Source organism: Ictidomys tridecemlineatus, chromosome 3 (assembly GCF_052094955.1).
Source record: "Ictidomys tridecemlineatus isolate mIctTri1 chromosome 3, mIctTri1.hap1, whole genome shotgun sequence".
NCBI classification, from domain to species: Eukaryota; Metazoa; Chordata; class Mammalia; order Rodentia; family Sciuridae; genus Ictidomys; species Ictidomys tridecemlineatus.
Window position 1 is genome coordinate 79,116,874 of NC_135479.1, and position 19,371 is coordinate 79,136,244.

At 38.9% G+C, this 19,371-nt stretch overlaps 1 protein-coding gene across 4 annotated transcripts in view; it reads right to left on the bottom strand.

Moving 5' to 3' along the window:
- Cpne4 (copine 4) overlaps positions 1 to 19,371 on the bottom strand; it is a 455,030-nt gene that overhangs the window by 56,032 nt on the left and 379,627 nt on the right. For all 4 annotated transcript variants that reach the window (XM_078043313.1, XM_078043315.1, XM_078043316.1 and 1 more), the window contains exon 8: positions 1,769 to 1,867. In XM_078043313.1, coding sequence (XP_077899439.1) covers positions 1,769 to 1,867 — 99 coding nt within the window. The remainder of the gene's footprint in view (positions 1 to 1,768; positions 1,868 to 19,371) is intronic.

The window sequence follows — 19,371 nt, forward strand, 5'->3', positions numbered from 1 at the left end:
AACTGCACATTAAGTGGAGTAACAATTTCTCTGGTTATATTTCTTATTATCCTGAGAGTGACTTTACTTATAACATAGTGTTGATTGTAATCGTGGCCCTGAAACTCTGCATGCCTACTTGTGGGAGGTCTCTGCATGTTTGACTCGTTGCTTACAATATCTGGGACATAAGAACACACATGGGAGCCATTGCAGGAGATAAGTGGATAGCTGCCCTTGAATTTCCAGAGCAAAGATACACATTGGACAAGTGGATCTGATTCGTGTTCAACTTCTAACTCGAAAAAGGTTATCAGTCAATTTCCATCCAATCTGATTTTATCCTGGCTTTACATCTGAAAGAGGGAACTTGAAAAATGAATTGGGGTGGGTGTGTGACTGTGGGTTCAATTCCCAGCACAGCCTCCCTGCCCCCCAAGAAAATAAAAAGAAGAAAAAGGAGTTGGGAAATCATTTCTAATCAGGATTTCTGACCAGACCATTCACATGATCTTAACTCTAAGGGAAGAGGCTTTCTCCAAGACACTGAGCCCTGTGCTCTGATGTCACTACTCTCTGCTCTGTTGGGTCAGTAGACTTAGTGTAAGAATGGCAGGTGTCTTGGGATGATTTCCCCCAGCAGTAAACTCTTAGGCAGTGAAAACAGGTCATCTGGCAGGTAATACCAGGATACATCCATTCAGTGGGGAATTAGAGGAGGCAGCCATGGAAAGATAGGTCATCAAGTCAGTGACACTGTGGGCAACTAGGCTTTTCCTGCTGGGGAATCCTGAAAACCACACAGAGCACATGCCTCAGAGTTTTGCTATCTGAAGGGCAAGAGAGTTGGGGCATTTACATCCCAATTCTCATTAGTTGTTTGTGGAGGGCTACTTCCAGAAGGCGTTAGATCTTCCTCCATACTTCCTGCCTGCTTTGGGCATGGGCAAAGCAGGTTCTAGCAACCAGAAAAAGCCCTCCAGCAAAAAAGACTCAGGTACTATAGCTGGTAGGTGGAAGATGCACACTGGACAAGTACGAGAGGTTGCATGGTTAATGCTAAACAACAGTAACTGACTGATGTGTAAGGGTGTGTGTGTCTGAGAGGAAAATAAAAAGGGATTTAGGTTTCTATGTGGTGAAATGTGTCTTTGTGTTGTGTGGCAGTGTTTGGGTGTGCATCTTGATATCAAGTGTGTAATAGTAAAATTAATGAACTAGTTGAAAACTGTAATGAAAGTTTAGAGAATTCAAATAATTTCTTCAAAGCACTGAACGTGATACTGCCAAGTCATGGAAATGTAGAACCAAAATAGAAAAAAAGAAAGAAGGAAAAAAATAATACTGCTAAGAGCTGGTATTTTGGAAGAGGAGGCTATGGAACAGGTGCTCTGCTAGTGTGTAATGTGGATTGTTATATTTAATCATCACAAAAGTCTATAATATAGATATAATTATCACCCTCAGTTTTTTGGGTCAGAAGAATGAGGCACAGAGAAATTAAGTCACTTTTCCAAGACTTCCAACCTAAAGGAAATGAGAAATTCTGTCATTCAACCTGTCCATCTTATGGATGGAGAAAATGTATTCTTCAAGGGCAGTGTCTTGACCAAGGTCACACAGTGCTTTAGGTTGGGCTAGGTCTAGACTCAACCTCTACCACAGTCCCTTTTCATCAGACTTACTCATACTTAGATGCTTAGTCTCTGGCAGTTTCATTTGCAGCTGAGTGCTAAGGAAACATCCCAGAGGGTGTCTGGGGCAGCACCCCAGGTGGTTTGCCAGGTACCTGTTTCCCCTCCATTGCTCCTCTCATCTCCTTGAATGTCGAGGTAAATTCTCCAATGAAGTCATGCTTGCCATTGGAGTCCCAGTCCCAGACTATGCACTGCAAAAGACAGAAGAGTTATTCTTCTTATTATTTTTACATTAAGAATGTTTCCACAACAACTGAAGGCAGTGTGAACTTTATAAGGAAGAGCAGATGAAAGACATTTGTTTTCCAACAAAAGCTCAGCAGTCTGGCGTTGCAGCATGTAAGATGTAGTTTTTTTTTTTTTTTTTTAGATTCCATAGCATTTTACTCAGTCTTTTGTTCCTGTACTCTCCAAACAGTTCTACGAGGCAGCAGCATCTACAATAATTTGTCCATTTTTTTCAGATAGGTCAGGAAGACACAAAGGAGAAAAGTGACTTGCTAAAAGGTCCATCTAGTGAATGAAAACCCAGGACTTGAAGGCAGGTGTCCTGCCTTAATTCTGATACTCTTTTCCCATCATAGACAGTCCCTGGTTTATAGCTGGAGTTGGATGCCTGAGTCCAAGTCTATAGCTTTCACAATGAGACCTTCTGTAGTAATATGAATGGGGCCATGATGATCACATTTTTCTCTTTCTGTACTTTTTTTTTTGTCTGATGGTAAAAGAGAATTGCCAACAAAAATAAATAAAAAGGAAGAACAGTGAAGCCTTTAATTGTACCCACAAGAAAAATGGATCAAAGTTGGGGACCAATATGCCATGTTGATAAATATCACGCATCCATTTCATACAAGCTGCAAATTGTTCACTTCTAACAAGAGGGCTCCTCCTAACTCTGTTAAGGCTTAGTCCTGGGGGTCCAAGCAACATTTTGTAGAGTGACTAGATCAAATCAGCAGCGATCCCTCTGCTTGGCCTAGGTGAAGAGAAAAGTCCCTATTATTTTTTTTTTTTGAAGGGTAGTGGCTGGACTAAAGTTTCAAGCACTTAGACATCACTTTTATATTTTAAGCCAATGCTGTGCAGCAAAGAAATCTCAGACTTTCAAATAAAGGATAAAGGCAGCCTGTGGGAACTTTAACTTAGAAGCTTCCCCCAGGACATTAGGGTTCAAAGAGGCAGCCTTGTCTTTTCTCAAGAATGCACCTCCTATTGTCCAGTCTGCCTGAAAAATCTGACTCGTAACCTGTTCCCATATCATGTGGGATGCCCCACAGATCCACAATGGAATCTGTTCAAAATGAAACAAATTTTCCACTAAAGCTATTTCTCATTTATTGATTGCTCATTTATTTTCTGCAACAGTGAATTGTACCAATACCCGTCCCATGGGTACAAACAAGAAACTGGGCATCCTTCCCAATATTCCTCTTTCCCTTCACTCTCACACATTGGGTCCTCTCCATTCTGTCTCCTAAATATTGTTGACTGCAGCCTTCTCTTCCTAATCTGTGTTACTACAATATGTTCCCAGTCTCTTTGCCTCCCTTGGACCTTCTCTGTCTACAATCCACTGATTATATTAATTACCTGCTTCCAATAAAAATGAAGATAAGCTAATAAGTCTTCAAAGGTATATCATGGTCTGGTTCCCTCAATATTCCTAAATTTACTCTTTGGGAGTAAATACATAATGATCCATGTTTATAATATTTTTAAAAATATGAGGTTAGTAGGAATTAAACACATTTGCTAGGCTTTTTTTCCTTTCTCTTAAAGAGAAACTAATTTCTTAGCCATTTATCTCTCTTTAAATGTAGAGAATTTGTTAGATAATTTTTTTAAGAAACCATTAATAAATAAGCCCTTTGATGATGAAAGAATGCATTAGAATAGATCAGAATGGAAGAGGTAAAGGGGGACTAAATTGCTCTGCTAAAAAGAAGTAATGGCCAAGTTGAGTGTTTTCTTTGGTAACTAGAGACACAGAGGTGAGATACAGGGGTGAGGTTAAGAAGAAATTAGGGCAGGTTTCATCAGAGGGCCAATGACAGACTACTGTAGTTTGGATCTTAAATGTGCCCCAAAGGTCCAATGATCCCCAGCCTGTGGTGCTGTTGGGGGGTGGGTGGGTAGAACTTTTAGAAGGTAGAGCCCCATAGAAGAAAGTTAGGTCATTGGGGGCAGGCCTTTGAAGGGAATATACAGACCCGGGCTCCTCTAATTCCTCTCTCTCTGCTCTGGGCCTCCATCAGTTAAACAGACCTTCTCTACTATGTGCTCCTGTCCTGGTATGCTGCCTTGTCATAGGCCTAGAAGTAATGGGCTAACTGACCCTGGATGAAAGTTTCAAAACTGTGAGCCAAAATAAATCTTTCCTCTTACAAAGTTGATTATCTCAGGTATTTTGTCACAGTAATAGAAAGTTGACTGACACATAGATTCAGCATTGGGATGGGAGGAGGTGAGAGATGGGTAAGAAACTTTAAAACCATGATGTCTAATTTTCTCCTCCATCCTCACCACTTACTTTCCCCCTCCCATTAACCCTGAGATACCAATAAATATGCAAGCCATAAGAGTATCATGCCAATGGTGACTTGGAGAATAAATGAGAGGACCATGTTCATATTTCGGGGACAAGAAGTCCAGAGGACTGTGTGAGATGACCTACAACAAAACTGAGAGTTGAGTGAAGCTCAGGACTGTGGATCAAGAGCTTGATATTTAAATCCTAGGAGTGGAACACCACAGAATTACTGTGGAGGGTTGTCACTTCTGTAGAAACTCTGACTTTAAAATTCAAGTTTCTTTATTTAGAATTTTTTTTAAAAAAAGTTTGACCATAGAAAATTGCACAATTACAATTAACATTCAGTCAAAATTATTACTCAATTTAAACTAATTTGTTGGTCATTAGATGTTTACTCAATCTGCAGATGCTGAAAGCAAACTATTATCATATGAAAGTCTGAAAATTCTTTGGGTTCAAAAAATTACTCTTGAGCCTATACAATTTGCTTATAGCGCTATGACTAAATCTATCTGGTTTTCTTTCCAATTGCATAATAGGATTGTATTTCTTTGTCTCCTTGAATATTGAAGTAGCTCCTATAACTTGTATTGGCTGGTAAAATATAAGAAAAAGCTATTTGAACACTTTCAGAAGGAAGCTTTGAGAGCTGGAGCATGATTTACAAGGTTTATCTCTCCCTGTGCCTTGGTGATCAACAACATAGCAGCCTTTCTGTCAACCCTTATGAGAGGGTAACATGCCGCAGAGCTCTCAGATGACCCACAACGGACATATACATATTCAAGAAACAAACATCTGTACTACAACATAACCTACTCAAAGAATCATTTAAATACGTAAAGCATTGTCATTAGAAAAGATTATAATTTACTTTGATTCCACAATGGGGAAAAACAGAATTTGGAGAGGAGGTTACAAAAAAAATAGCAAAGAAACATTTACTATAATCAAATCTATTAAAAAACAAAATAGTATAAAAAGTATATTTTGGGCTGGGATTGTGGCTCAGCGGTGGAGCGCTCGCCTAGCATGGGCGGGACCCGGGTTCTAACCTCAGCACCACATAAAAATAAAGGCATTGTGTTGTGTCCATCTACACCTAAAAAATAAATATTTTTTTTTAAAAAAAGTATGCTTTATTGCTGAAACTATTCAAGTGTAAGCTGCAGGCACACAAACATAATGAAGAAAGTCAAGTGCAGAAAGTATAAAGGACTTTATGGATTTGAAGTTCCTTCTAACTTGGAAATGGTAAGATTAGTTCCAGTTGCACAGGGTTCAAAACAAAGTCAATGAGAGGATTAGTTCAATTTAGTTGAAATGCAAAGCAATGCAATATGGCTTTGGTAGGAATTGTGAGAGCCTCTTTTGAATTCAAGGTACAATGAAGTTCCACCTTTCTTTCCAGTGGACAGTGGAACAAATCGATGATCTGGTCATTTGGCAAAGTGCTCAGGATATGCACCATAAGTATACCCTCCTTACTGACTGACACTCAGACATTATGTGGAGCAAGAAACACAATAAAGCTTGCTGCGCCTGGACAGAGAAAGAAGAATGCTTTCTAAGATCTTTTCCTTTTAAGTTTCATAATGTTGCTCCAAGTAAATCCAGCCTGCAGAATGCTTCAGGGTGACACTCAGCGACTTATTCTTTTACAAAGGAAAAGGCAAAGGAGGCAGATGCAAGTAAGAGAAAAAAAAAAAAGCAGAAGCAGCCTTTTAAAAACATTCCCCTGCATCATCAAAGAGAGTAGTACTCTTCTTCTTTAGGGGAAGGGGCAGAAACCATATGAAACTCCTTCTTGGCCCTTTCTTAGATTCTCCACCATGCTTGGGTTAGTTCCCTTCCCTTCTCCATCTGTCAGGATGTTTGTAATGTGATGGGGAAGAAAGGAAGTGACCACCCAACCTCCCTGAGCTGGAGGATGAGTTGTGCTTGACACGTCTCCCACTAGGTCTTTCCAACCAGGCACCACAGCTTACTCAGACCTTGCTTCTTCCATCAGCTGGTATTGCTCAGCATGGCAGTTGCAGAATTTCATTTTGACCTTTCTCAGAAGGGATCCCAAAGGAAGGAAGGCATGGTGAAACAGACAAATAAAAACACTTTTTCCCCCTTTCTCCCTACCATGAGGCTAGTTTCTGACAGCTCTGATGAGGCTGACAACAGAAGAATGCATCGTGGCAGAAAGAAAACAGATCAACCACTCTGTAGAAAAACTGAGACAGAGGCATAGTTCCTGGTGTGAATCCATAAGGAGGCCTTGACATATTTGTGAGAGCTCAGCATCTCACAGCTACCCACAAACCAGAAAGCCTTCCCAAGTTCTCACATCTCACAAAGGAGTTTATTAACAGAATTTAAAAATGTCTAAGCTTGACAGACGGTCCAGTTAACCGCCTCAAAGAAAACCCATGGCAGAGACACGACTTTTGCAAGTTCACCCAGGACAGTAGGGACAAAAACCTAGGTCTCCGGCCTCCCTGACTTCACCAGTACTACACAAAAATTGTAATAAAAAACAGATAGTGCTTACTATGTGCCAGACAGTATTCTGATCTCTTCAGACATATCAAAGCGGAATATCTGCATGCAGGAAAATGAAACAGAACACGTATATCTCACCTTATAACAGAAATCAACTCATCCTGGATCAGAGACTTACTCCTAAGACTTGGAACTATACAACTCTAAGAAAACATAGGGGAAGATCTTGTCATTGATCTTGGCAATGATTTCTTGGATATGACAATAAAAGCATAGATAACAAAAGCAAAGGAAGGCAAGTAGAACAACATCAAACTTAAAAGCTTTTGCACAGCAAAGGAAGTAGCCAACAGAATGAAAAAAACAACCTATTAAATAGGAGGAAATATTTGCAAACCATAGATCTCCTAAAGGGTTCACTTCCTAAAGAACTCCTACAACTGAATAGCAACACAAGGAAACAGGCAAATGACTTGATTTTGAAATGGGCAAAGAATTTGAATATGTATTTCTCTAAAGAACAAATGGCCAATAGGCACATAAAAGATGTTTAGAGTCATTAATAATCAAGGAAATGCAAATTAAACTGCAATGAGATATCACCTCATACTTGTTGGGGTAGTTATTTACACACACACACACACACACACACACACACAGGATAATAAGCGTTGATGAGGATGCAGAGAAATTGGAACCTTGTTGGTGGGAGTGTAAAATTATGCACAGTTAGTTATGAAAAACAATTGTGGAGTCCCCCCTCCGCAAAAAAAAAATTGAAACAGAAATACCATATGATCCAGCAATCCTGAGTTTACTGCTGAGTTTATATCCAAAAGAGCTGAAATAAGGTTCTTGAAGGGATAGCTAATAGCCAAGATATGCTACTCAGTCATTCATCCATCTGTCAATGGATATCAAGATTATCAAAACATAATCTTGACATCCATTGACAGATGGATGAATGACTAAAGAAAACATGGCATATACATGAAAAGGAATATTATTCAGCCTTAAAAAGATGGGAAGACTGTCATTTTTGATATCATGGATAAAACTGGAGGACATTATGTTAAGTGAAATAAGCCAGGCACAGGACAAATAACATGTGATTCCTCTCACATGAGATATTATAATAGACAGGGAGTTTAATTAACTACTGCTGTCATAGACTATTCAGGGAATTTAAAGTGCAAATGATTTTGACTTCAGAGTTCCTAGGGTTAGAATCAGGTCCAGTTTGTGTTGGGAAGATATGAGCTGCCCGAGATGTGATCATAAAACGACATAGCTGCTGCCATCAATGCAGAATTCTACTAAAGGTCAACTATTCTTCTTGGTTTAAAACCATTTTTTTAAACATTGCAGCTTGACACTGGTCCAAGTAAAATAGGAATCTGTCAAATGTCTCCAAGCTCCCTAGTAAAATACCATCCCCTCAACTCTCTTTGCAGCCTGTTTACATTGGCTTTGACATATCTTCAACTACACAGCAACAATTGGTTTATGATTCTATATCTACAACTTGAAAAAATTCATGAGAAATGAATTTTTTTCAAAAAAATCAGGATTTATCACAGTTCTTGGGTGCAAGAAATAACTTGGATACATGTTTGATCGATAAATTTTGGATGAAAAGGCCTTTCTCCATTCAGTTGAAGGCCATTCTGTGACATTTGGCCCCATCTCCATGAAGATGCAAAGGAAAGGGAAGGTATGGTGATAATCTGGTTGATTGTTCTTAAAGGAGGCAAACATATAAGGCAAAATAATAAAGCCACTGAAGGTTACTTATCTCAAAACACGGAGCTAGCAAAAGTTGAATCAGGCTGTGCACCTGGCTTAATTTCTTTACATTTGGGGCCCTTTCCATTATAGTGCTTGGCTTCACGACTTACTTCTGCCACATATCTTTCTAGTGGAAGGTCTTTTTCTTTTTACTTTTTCTTAAAAAAATGACCAACTCATTCAAGGATATTTGACCTTCTCCCAGGGTATGAATACAGAATTTTACATTTTAAAATTTCTCTGCAATAACAGGTACTTTTAAAAATTGTTCAGAGAGAGTAATCTAGAAAGAGCCTTACTGGACTCATTTAAAGGAAGAATTGCAAATCCAGAATATCAAAATTAGATGCAAACAGGGTCAGTAATGTGAGAACCAAACTATGTCTTCATATTTCTCTGTGTAGATCAGACTTCTAACTGTACCTTTAGGGAAATCAAGAGATATCCTATCATTTTTATGGAGTTTTTAGGCAAAAAGATACAATCTTATTTCTGCTTATTATTAGGGATTTGTGAGAATTTCATCCATTATTTAGTATTTAGGATGACTTCTTTTTATTTTTATTTTTTTGCAAAAATTCAAGGATAACCTTTGACACAAAATTTAATGGTTTACATAGGACTATAAATAACTGAAAAGAATATCTAATATCTGTATCATGGTAGAGGGGCAGACTCTGAAAAATTCTATAGGAATTTATGTAGGAAATTATGTGGGACCTGAATGAAGAGGAGAGTTTCTCAATTAAAATTTTATAGTTAGAGCAGCAGAAATGGCAGGAAGGCTGGGGACTCAGTCATGTCTGTCTCTGGGATTTGCCTTCGCTGGACTGGTGGATAGGACTGCTAGAAACTTCTCTAAGTAAAGGCCTCAGGGTCTTCTTCGGGACTCATCCCAATACGATCAAGCTGAGGAGATGGGTACTTGAACAAAGAATTGGAGGCTAGTAGGGAGAGACAAGGCTGTGTAGAGTCTGGTGACAATCACTCAGGTTTGTTCCCAGGCTCTTGCCCCCTGGGCTTATGTCTCAGTTATAGAAAGAGGGATAGAAATAAAAAGGCAGCTTTAAAGAACATTTTTTTCCACACAATATCAGGAATAGAAGGGGAGCCTTTGATGCACCTAGAGCACAGAATGCAAGTTTGAGCATCTTAAGGACTGAGGTGCATCTCCATGCAGCAGGCGTGTTGCTTAGAGACTGAAGATGAGAAAGAGGTGGGTGCAGCAGCATCAGGGACGTCTGCAAGTTTCACAGGGCATGGGTGTTCACACACAAAGGTATCCATGCAGCAAGGCAGCAGCAACAGAGTAAATGGTGCTGAAATTATTGGAATTCAGTTAGCATGACTTCTATGGGCTTACAAGTTAATGCTTCATGTGAGTTTCTGATACAATGAAAGTGGGGAGGAACCCTCAGCTGGCTTCAAATGCAGTAGGAGTAGGAGACAAAGCACCAGGTGAGGGGCATGCGCCATGCCACAGAGTAGGTTAAGTGATTTTTGAATGATCATAGGTTAAAAAAAATTGAATTTTTTACAGAAACAATGGAAGGTTTGACTTTTTTAGAGTGGAGTTGGAAAGTCCCTGCTTCAGTAGATGAGGCAATACCAAGTAGCTTGCGGTTCAACCACTAGCCTTTGTTTTAAGGGTCATACTAAATATTATGTATGCTACTATGTTTTAATTCAAGGGCAGACCCACAGTTGAGTGTGTGTACAGATATCCATCACCCATTTTCCCTTCCTGAATTGCTCTCACTGGCTGTCTCAAGAGGAAGCATGGAACATGGAAGGCATGAAATTTCAAAACTGTAGGGGAATGCTCTGTGTTGTCATGGGGTTTAGCCACCTTCCTTATTAGCAACATGCATCCAGGTCAATGAAGCTTCCTGTAGTCCTGAAACTCAGATCATGTATGCCGTGAAAGGGGCAACATATTGAAGGATGAGCTCCCTTTACAGACTAGGGGCAGCACCCTTTACTTTATAGCTTGCTCTGATTCCAGATTCTGGAATCTCTGACTGTGGAATTTGCTACTTAAAAAAAGAAATTCTGCTCTCAATTTTATGCTTTGCCTTTATCTCACTACATTTTCATTAATGGGACAAAACCTCCCTTTCCAAATTTGGAGAACTGGTTAAAGATGTCAGCCCCTCCAGAAGAGGGAATATTTTTATGGCAAGAGGGAACACAGTAGTGGTCTGGTATGGTGGAAATAGCAGCACTCTTGAGTCATTCAGAATTGCACTCAAACCTCCTTTTCACCAAATAACTGTGTAATCATCCCCAACTCACTTTGCCTTTGTCTACCCAGTTTATTCATCTCTAGGGTGGGGAAGATATTCTTTTCTACTAACCAGGATTAGTCACACACCCACATACACACATGCACACATACAGAGCTTATCAGCTACAATGGACTAAGAATTGTCCACTTATCCCCAAAAGGGATAAAAAAAAAAATAAAAGAACTTAGCTTCTTCCCTTAAGATGCTCATGATAGAGTGCAGGAGATAGATATGCAAATAAATAAGCGTGATGCAGAGTGGAAATAGCAAAAATGGAAGGTTGCACCAAGGGTGATCTGGGAGTATTCGCCATAGATAGTCAGGGAATGCTTGCAAGAGCAAATAAGAAAATAGCACCTGGTAAATGGAATATGCAAATAAAACATTTCTTCTCCTATTTATACAGAAGAACAAATGACTAATATCAGATCCTCTCCTGAGCATCACGTAAGGACAGATAAGAACAGAAGGGCATGCTGGGTGCCCCAAGGGACAATTGAATTATGCAGACGTACCTTCTCTTCTCTCTTGTTTACATGTGAGCCTCCACAGAACTAGAATATAATTTTCCCAGTTGAGTCTCTCCTCTCCCCTATGATTATGTGCCCCAGAGACGATGCAAGCATCCCAAAGCTCCCTATGGTGGCATATGTCTGTAATTCCAGCAGCTGAGGCAGGAGGATTAAAGTTCAAAGCTAGCCTCAGCAACTTAGCCAGGCCCTAAGCAACTTAGTGAGACCTGTCTTAAAATTTAAAGTAAAAATATGTAAAAGGGATGAGGGCTGGGGATGTGACTCAGTAGTTAAGGGCTTCTGGGTACCAAAAAAAAAAAAAAAAGAAATGTTATGGAGAGACAAGCACAGACCTGGGAAGACTCAAACTAAAATCCCTATGTGATCTTTGATGTTAACAAACTGTGAGTCCTTGGGCAGGTTATTGAACCTCTCTGGACTTGAGCCTTCATCTGAAAATGACTAGCTTGCATTGGAGAAATAGTAATCAAAATTTTGTTGCTTAGAAATTTAGCATGCCTAAGAAGAGCTTGTTAAATTTTAGCTTTCCAGGCCCGAATTCAGATATTCTGATTCAATTGATTGATGGGTAACAAGAATTTGCCTTTAAAAAAAAGTTATTTTATCCCATTCTTGTGGTTGAACATGATGTGGATTGCACTAGTCTTGTGTTCATATACAAGCATAGGAAAGTTATGTCCGATTCATTCTGTTTTCTTTCCTATTCCCATCTGTCCTTCCTTCCCTTCATTCTCCCGTGTCTAACCCAATGAACTTCTATACTTCCCCTGCCTACCTTCCCTTTCTATGTGTTAGCACCCACATATCATTTGATATATCAAAATACACCCCACTTTCATGTATATCTAAAAACAACAAATAAAAAAAGTTATTTATTTATTTTTAAGAATTTTTTTTTTTTAAGTAAGAAATTTGCTAGTTCAGATGCATGTGGTCTCTAGACACACTGAGAAACACTGGATGGAAAATCCAGGCATCCGTGGTCTGTGACTATGATGGTAGTAATAACAATTACATCCTGGCTCACAAGGTCTTCTTCAACTCAGTGAAAATCAGACACAAAACAATATTCAAGGGGCCATCCTGGCTACTTAACGATCATTTAATTAGTATTGCTGTAAGTAGGCAGACAAAAATCCTGAAATGTTACACTCAGGAAAGCCAGATTGGCAGGTGCCCAGCAGGGAAGCGCTATGGGCGTGAGAGTTTTATTTTGCTAGTTCACACTTCCGTGCTTTTCTGGATTGCAGCCAAGCTTGGAGCTATTCCACAGTGAAGTGTGTCACTCTTGGAAGCTTTCCTTGGAGATTTACGGCCTTGGAAGACTTGGTTAGTTCTGATAAGCTTCAAAGCCTCCCAAATGCTTGTCCAAACCTTTTTAACTTCATACCTTGCTTCTCTTTAGGAAGTTTGAAATTCCTATGGTGGTGTGGGCAGAGTGAGGATGTAGGTCTTGACAGTTACTTATGCCTCAAGCTTTCAAGGAAAGCTCTGTCTTTCATTATCAGAGTCACTCTGCACTGGTTCATCCTGTACTGTGCTTTTCTACCAAATTTGCAGTTGTGTGAGACCTAACTGAAAACCTGATATTTGATCTGGGGACTGATGGATGGACTGAGAAGACATTCTTGTGTGAAATGCAAATGTGAATACGATCCCTAGTTATTTCATAGATAATCAATAATATGAATCAGTCTAGTTGGCTATTGGGATCTGATGCAGGCTGCTTTGAACATCTGAGGAAGCACAGCCATGAGGAGGTTATCTCCTTCATCCAACTCTCTCCTTCTCCATCTCTCTGTCTCTATCCACGTCTCCACCTCTCTGTGTATTTCCTTGATATACTTAGATAAATTTGATCTGTAGTAGGAAGCAGAAAAAAATATTGTGAATCTCCTCTCCTACACTTTTTTTTTCATCCATTATCAAGCCTTTATTGAATACCTACATTGTGTTAGTAAATGAGCTACAGGACCTAGAGGAACAAAGGTACCTAAGTATAATACATAGAGCAATAAAGACAAAGATAGGAAAGATAGATGGATTCATCTTTACTTGTAAAAGCTTACAGTCCGTTGGTGAAATCAGAAATTAATTATTAAGAAAAAATTAAAATTAAAGTGAGTGCATAATAGAGACCCAATAAGCATTGTTTTGATAAATGAATGAGTGAATAAAACCAAAGTTTAAAGGAAACTTTGATGCAAGAGTCTTGGAGGGTTTCCCACAAATGCTAAGTAATAAATCTCTCCAAATATTTTGGAGCCTTGGTAGGATCTGATATAGAAATCCCTGTTTTATTTAGAATGTTGGTGAGATTATAACCTTATAATCTTGAGCTCTTAAGTTCTACAGCTCGAGAACCTGGGACACAGTGTCCCCAGTGTGTGCTGTGGCATGAAATAGAAGTCTATCGACATCTCATGTTGGAAAGATTCAGTGAAGACCAGGCATTTTGGAGAAAACCATCTCAGAATTCTGAGTTACACCGACAATTGTTCTGCATAATCCTCAAAGAAAGAAGTGTTGGTTTCAGAATGGCCACTACCTTGTGTAGGCAGGATTTCTCACTTTCCATGGGCTCAATATTATCTCATCCAGAGATAGAAAGGATAGATCCAATAGTCTTCAGGGTCTTGTCCTATTCTTAAAATGATTGAAATAATCACATGACTTCCATTTCCTTCACTAGTGACATTCCCACCTGGCAGCAGGATCACATAAATTAACTGGGCATTACCATTGAGTCACACTTCTTATTAATAGATCCACACACTCTTAGATCCCTACTCTCCTGTCATTGATTTTATGCTGGGTGGTGAGACACACTAAGGTAAATTCTACTAGAAGGCCATTTATGAAATTATCTTATTTCATTTCTACTTAAAATAGATCTCCAATAGTCATTGGTCTTTCCTCTGGAGATATTGAATTAAACTTTTAAAACTGCAAAATCTGTTTTGATGTGAGAGAAAGATTTCCTAACCCTATTGGAAAAAAAGGTGAACTATCATTAAATGATGAGCACATAGCAAACGTCCTTTGACCAACTGAATGGGGATGAAGTGTGTAATGAAGGATCCCCGTCTGGGAGGTTAGAGGTCATAACTCTCCAACTGCCTCGTAAGTTACCCTGTATAGGTGATAGCTGATACATAAGTTCCATTTGTCCCCTCAACTCTCTATTGCTAATACAGTCAGTGTTTGAATTATTTCTGTGCCAAGAAGTCATTGGCTAAGTCCTCTAAGAATTTCATTTAATCCTCATGTCAAACCTGTGAGGTAAGGTTTTGAAGGAAATCAAAGTTGGAAGTCCAAGGATATTAAGTAACTTTCCTGAGGTTGTCAGAAAGTGGTAAAATTGAGATTAGAACTTTGATCTCTGAAGAGATTCTGTGCTTGTCTGTGTACCCCATTGTCTATTTATTCATCATTAAATAAACTTACATGAGTATCTACTTTATAGAACTTTCTGGAAATTGATTGCATGATAGTTGAGACAGGATACTATTGTACCATGTTTTTCTAAAAAAATATTTCTTAGTTGTAGATGGACACAATACCTTTATTTATCTATCATCTTTATGTGGTGCTGAGCATCTAACTCAGTGCCTCACCCGTGCTAGGGGAGTACTCTACCACTGAGCCACAACCCCAGCCCCTGCACCATGTTTTTAAAGTTAATGTGAAGTTAATCCACTCCAATATTTACCAAGCCCCAGAGCACTGCACAAAATTCCTTGGATGGATTAATTGTCTACAGGCAATTCAGAGATGCAAAATATTTTAATCAGAGGACAGGAGTAATGAGATAGCAATTTAGGAAAGGTCATTCCAGTTGTTAAGTAGGGTTGAATAAGTGGAAGAGGGGAGTTGAAATCCAGCGAGGGCTTTAGGTAAATCTGTGACCCTGAAAAGATGATCAAAGTATTAAGAAAGTGGAAATTATAGATCTGGATCCCCAAGGTAATACTGGGGTTGAGAGAGAAGAAAGGGAAGAAGAAAAAACTGAGTATTACCCTCAAAATTCTGGCTTGGGAAACCATTCACCTAGATCAGAATCATAGGAAGGATGGATTTGAGGGCCAAGGGTTAGATTAGAACTTGGCCATGAAGAGTTCCAATTTCTTGACCTCTAATAAATACCTGCGTTCTCTGAACCCTTGACAGGCAATCATTATTTCTTCCAGCAAAATGCCTATGAAGGAAAAAGAGTTTGAAGACTGGAAAAGAACAGATGACTCTATCTGTATGGCTTAATAAACCTGGAAACCACAAGCTGGCAATGTGGGATTAATTTGCAGCCAGAAGGAAATTTTGATACAGTCATGTGTGTTTCTAATATAAGCTCATCTATTTGCTTCTTTTGGTATTGCCTGATGTGCCCATCATAGGCATTCAGGGCTTACGGTTGTCTAAAAAAAGGGAGAAAATCAGAACCTAAAAGCATGGGGGAAATTAGCCACTCTGAACCAATCACGCAACCACATAAAACAGTTTTGCCTCTGCATTCCTAGATATTCAGGAGGCTGAGACAGGAGTATGGCAAATTAAAGGCCAGCCTCAGCAACTCAGGGAGACCATGTCTCAAAACTTAAAAAAAAAAAAAAAAGAGCTAGGGATCTAGCCCAGTGGTAAAACACCCTTGGGTTTGATCCCCAGTAACCTCCACCACACACACTAAAACACTGTTGTCATATGCAAGCCAATAATGGATGTTCAAATCAGAGAGACCATCCATCCATCCATCTATCCATCAACAATATAAAAGAAACTTAGGCATTCTGATCAGATTCATAAAAATTGCTCGAGACCCTGCTTTATCACTATAATTGATCTTGGTCCTCGCTCTATTCTAGAATCTATATTTCCTTGGCTTTCTTGGGCTGGATGGTTAGCTTATCTTTGAGCACATTAGCATCTGACCTTTGAAGTTCAGGACTTTTTAGTGCCTTCCTAATTCCTGGGATTCTATCCCTTATAGCCTTTTTTTTAATTACATCTGACTCAAGTCTGGATTCTGGCTCCTGACTCAGAAATTGACTTCTGACTTGAGTCTTATGTAGACTTATTCTAGACATTTTCTAAATAACTAGAAGCCAAGTCTAGGATAATCCAATATTTTGTTTTTTAAAAAGTTTTATTTAGTTTTTTTTTTGGGGGGGATGGGTGTCTCTGTTACTAGAAGCTACTTCTTTTTTTTCCCCCTATATCACTTAGCTTTTCTGCTTACACTGAGCCGTTCAGCACCATCCTCACTGTTATGATGCTTATTTATCTAATATGACAAAAACAGTTTGAGAAAACCAAAAATTGACCCTAAGGTGTTAGCCAAAAATCGACAGTGACACTTTACTTTTTAGAAAAGAAGTAAAATTCTCCTCTTCTAAACAATAAATACGATGGTCAGATCTCTGGGTAGAACACTTTCCTGAGAGATAGAAGAACTCAATTCTTCGAGCCAGTCAGGAAGACATCCCCTTCTTTCCATCCAGATGGAGTGAGACACACATTTGCAAGATGGACAAGCAGAGAGCTCAGATTTTGACAGTGTTAAGCAGGGTCACTGACCTATGTTATCAGGCTTATTACCCAAGTAATTGGACTTTCCTTCTCATTCAGTTTCCATGACTGGACAGACCAATAGCTTATCATTGAGGGAGATGAAAGAGATCTTTTTTTTTTTTTTTTACCTGGAAGTGTAAATCCATTCATTCACTGACGGGAATGGACCTCCTTGTAACAGCCTCATCAATAACTACTTTGGGGAAGCCAGCAAAAGTACTGGCATCTAATTAAACATTTATTCTGGCTGTCATAACATTCAACATATTTTCAAAGGTGGTTTTTTGATCGATGAACCCAAGGTTCCATCTAAATTTTATTCTGCACCTCAAGGTTATCATTTGCAACACCAAAATTTATTAATCCAAATGGCAGCAACATATTTTAAAAGTTCACTTCACAGAGCATTAGTTCTATGGTTTATTTTATAGAACACCGGTTCTATGGGAAGTTAGTAGGCATTAATGAAAAAATAAGAAGTGGATCCTCAAATAAGTTTGGGTTACCTTGGGATAATAGAAGTCAAACCATTTTCTCTAATTGCAGGGACTCCTTATAAGATATTCTGAAATGCTAATGTTCAGGGCACAAAGGTGAAATAAACCAGCTACCAGGGAAACAGTATTTAAGGAGATGCTCATAAAGTACTGTAAGTTCAGGAAGCCAAAAGGGACTTTCCATATAATTTTCACCCTATTTGCCTTATTTTGGCTGAGGTCTTATTAATATGCATTGTGAATATATTTTTTCAAGATTAGGGCATAATATAAAATATTTCCCTACTTTATTGACCAAGGAACTTTGTGTGTATGTGTGTGTGTGTGTGTGTGTGTGTGTGTGTTTGCATTTAACTAAGACTTTTCATGAGATTAGTATCTTGTGAAACAAAGTTTGAGAAATAAACTTATTTTTTCACTCATTTACATAATATTACTGATATTATGTAATCCTACATCATTACATTATGTCTACCTTGTACTGTATAATGGCAAGGCACAGAGAATATGAAAATGAAAGCTATCCCTTTCTTTCAAATGTTGAAATACAGTAGGAAAAATCAGCCCTAATAAACCAGCCATGCAACTTAATAAGTGCTATGCTTGAGGTTGCATTTAATGTGGAGTGCTGTAGGATCAAAGTAAGTGGTACTTGGCTCAGTGGGGAGTTGGGGAAATTCAGTGAAGGATTTGTAAAAATGGAGCTGAATGGGGAAGCTGAGTTTTGGAGGATAAATGCAATTGATCCAGAGGTTGAGAGGGTGATAAATCTTCCAGGTACAAGGAATGGCAAATGTATACTGTGTGTACTATGGTAGGAAAACCCAGAGCTTGTCTGTGGACCTGCCTGGTGTTGATCATGACTGTTGAGATGGAGCTGGCGGGGAGATAAAATGAACATTGAAGTCAACTATCCTTAAAGAAAGTGTATCTAGGATGTTTATTATAGTGGGGAATTGAGGGCAGGTATTGGAAAGGTTGTATGAGTACATGTATAAAACACCCTCCATAGATTGGTGTGCAACCAGAAGGGTGCAGAACTCACACGATACGAATCCACACAATCATTCTTTCCTATTTCCCCTTGTTCTAGGGCTGTGACACATGCTGTTCCTTCTGCCCAGAATGTGTTTCTCTTCAACTTTTCCTATGTATTTCTCTTCAAATTTTAGATATCTGCTCAAATGCCTCTTCTTCGGGTATGAAAGCTAGATCTAGCGTGTATAAACGTTCTTCTCTCCTTGTACTTTTCCTTCAATACACACATTTGGGATTATGTTTTCACAAATACTTGATTGATTTATATCTCCTCTAAGAATCATAAGTTAGCTCCATGGGGCAGCACCATTGCTATTTCACTTATTATTTTATTACCAATGGCTACCAAAGAGATTTGTGGATTTAGGTGCTTAGTAAATATTTGTTGAATGTCTGTCAGAATTGGTTAGCTAGGCAGGGTCCTGTTGGATGGACCAGCCATGTGAATAGTTACCACCAAGGAATATGATGTGCTTCACCTCTGGACTGAACTAATTAAGAATGAGGTGTGCTTTCTTCATTACCTTTTCCTATCCATCAAGATGATGGGATGATGAACCTAGAGGTGTTGGAAGCCCAGATCTCCAAATCATAGTATGAAGGCTGTCCATGGAAAACCCAATTTGATTTTCCTTGACTGGGAAATAGGTCTATATTTAACTAAGCTACTGAGAATTCAGTTTTTTAAAATATGTAAATAATGCATGTAAAGGAATGAATGAAAGATTAAAATAACCTGAACTGAACAGACTCTTCTCAGAAATATGATGTCAAGAAATATATGAAAAAATGATCAACATCTCTAGCAATTAAGAAAAATGCAAATTACAACTATACTGAGACTTCATCTCACTCCGGTAAGAATGGCAATTATCAAGAATACAAGTAACAATAAATGTTGACAAGGATGTGGGGGAAAAGGCACACTCATACATTGCTGGTGCGACTGTAAATTGG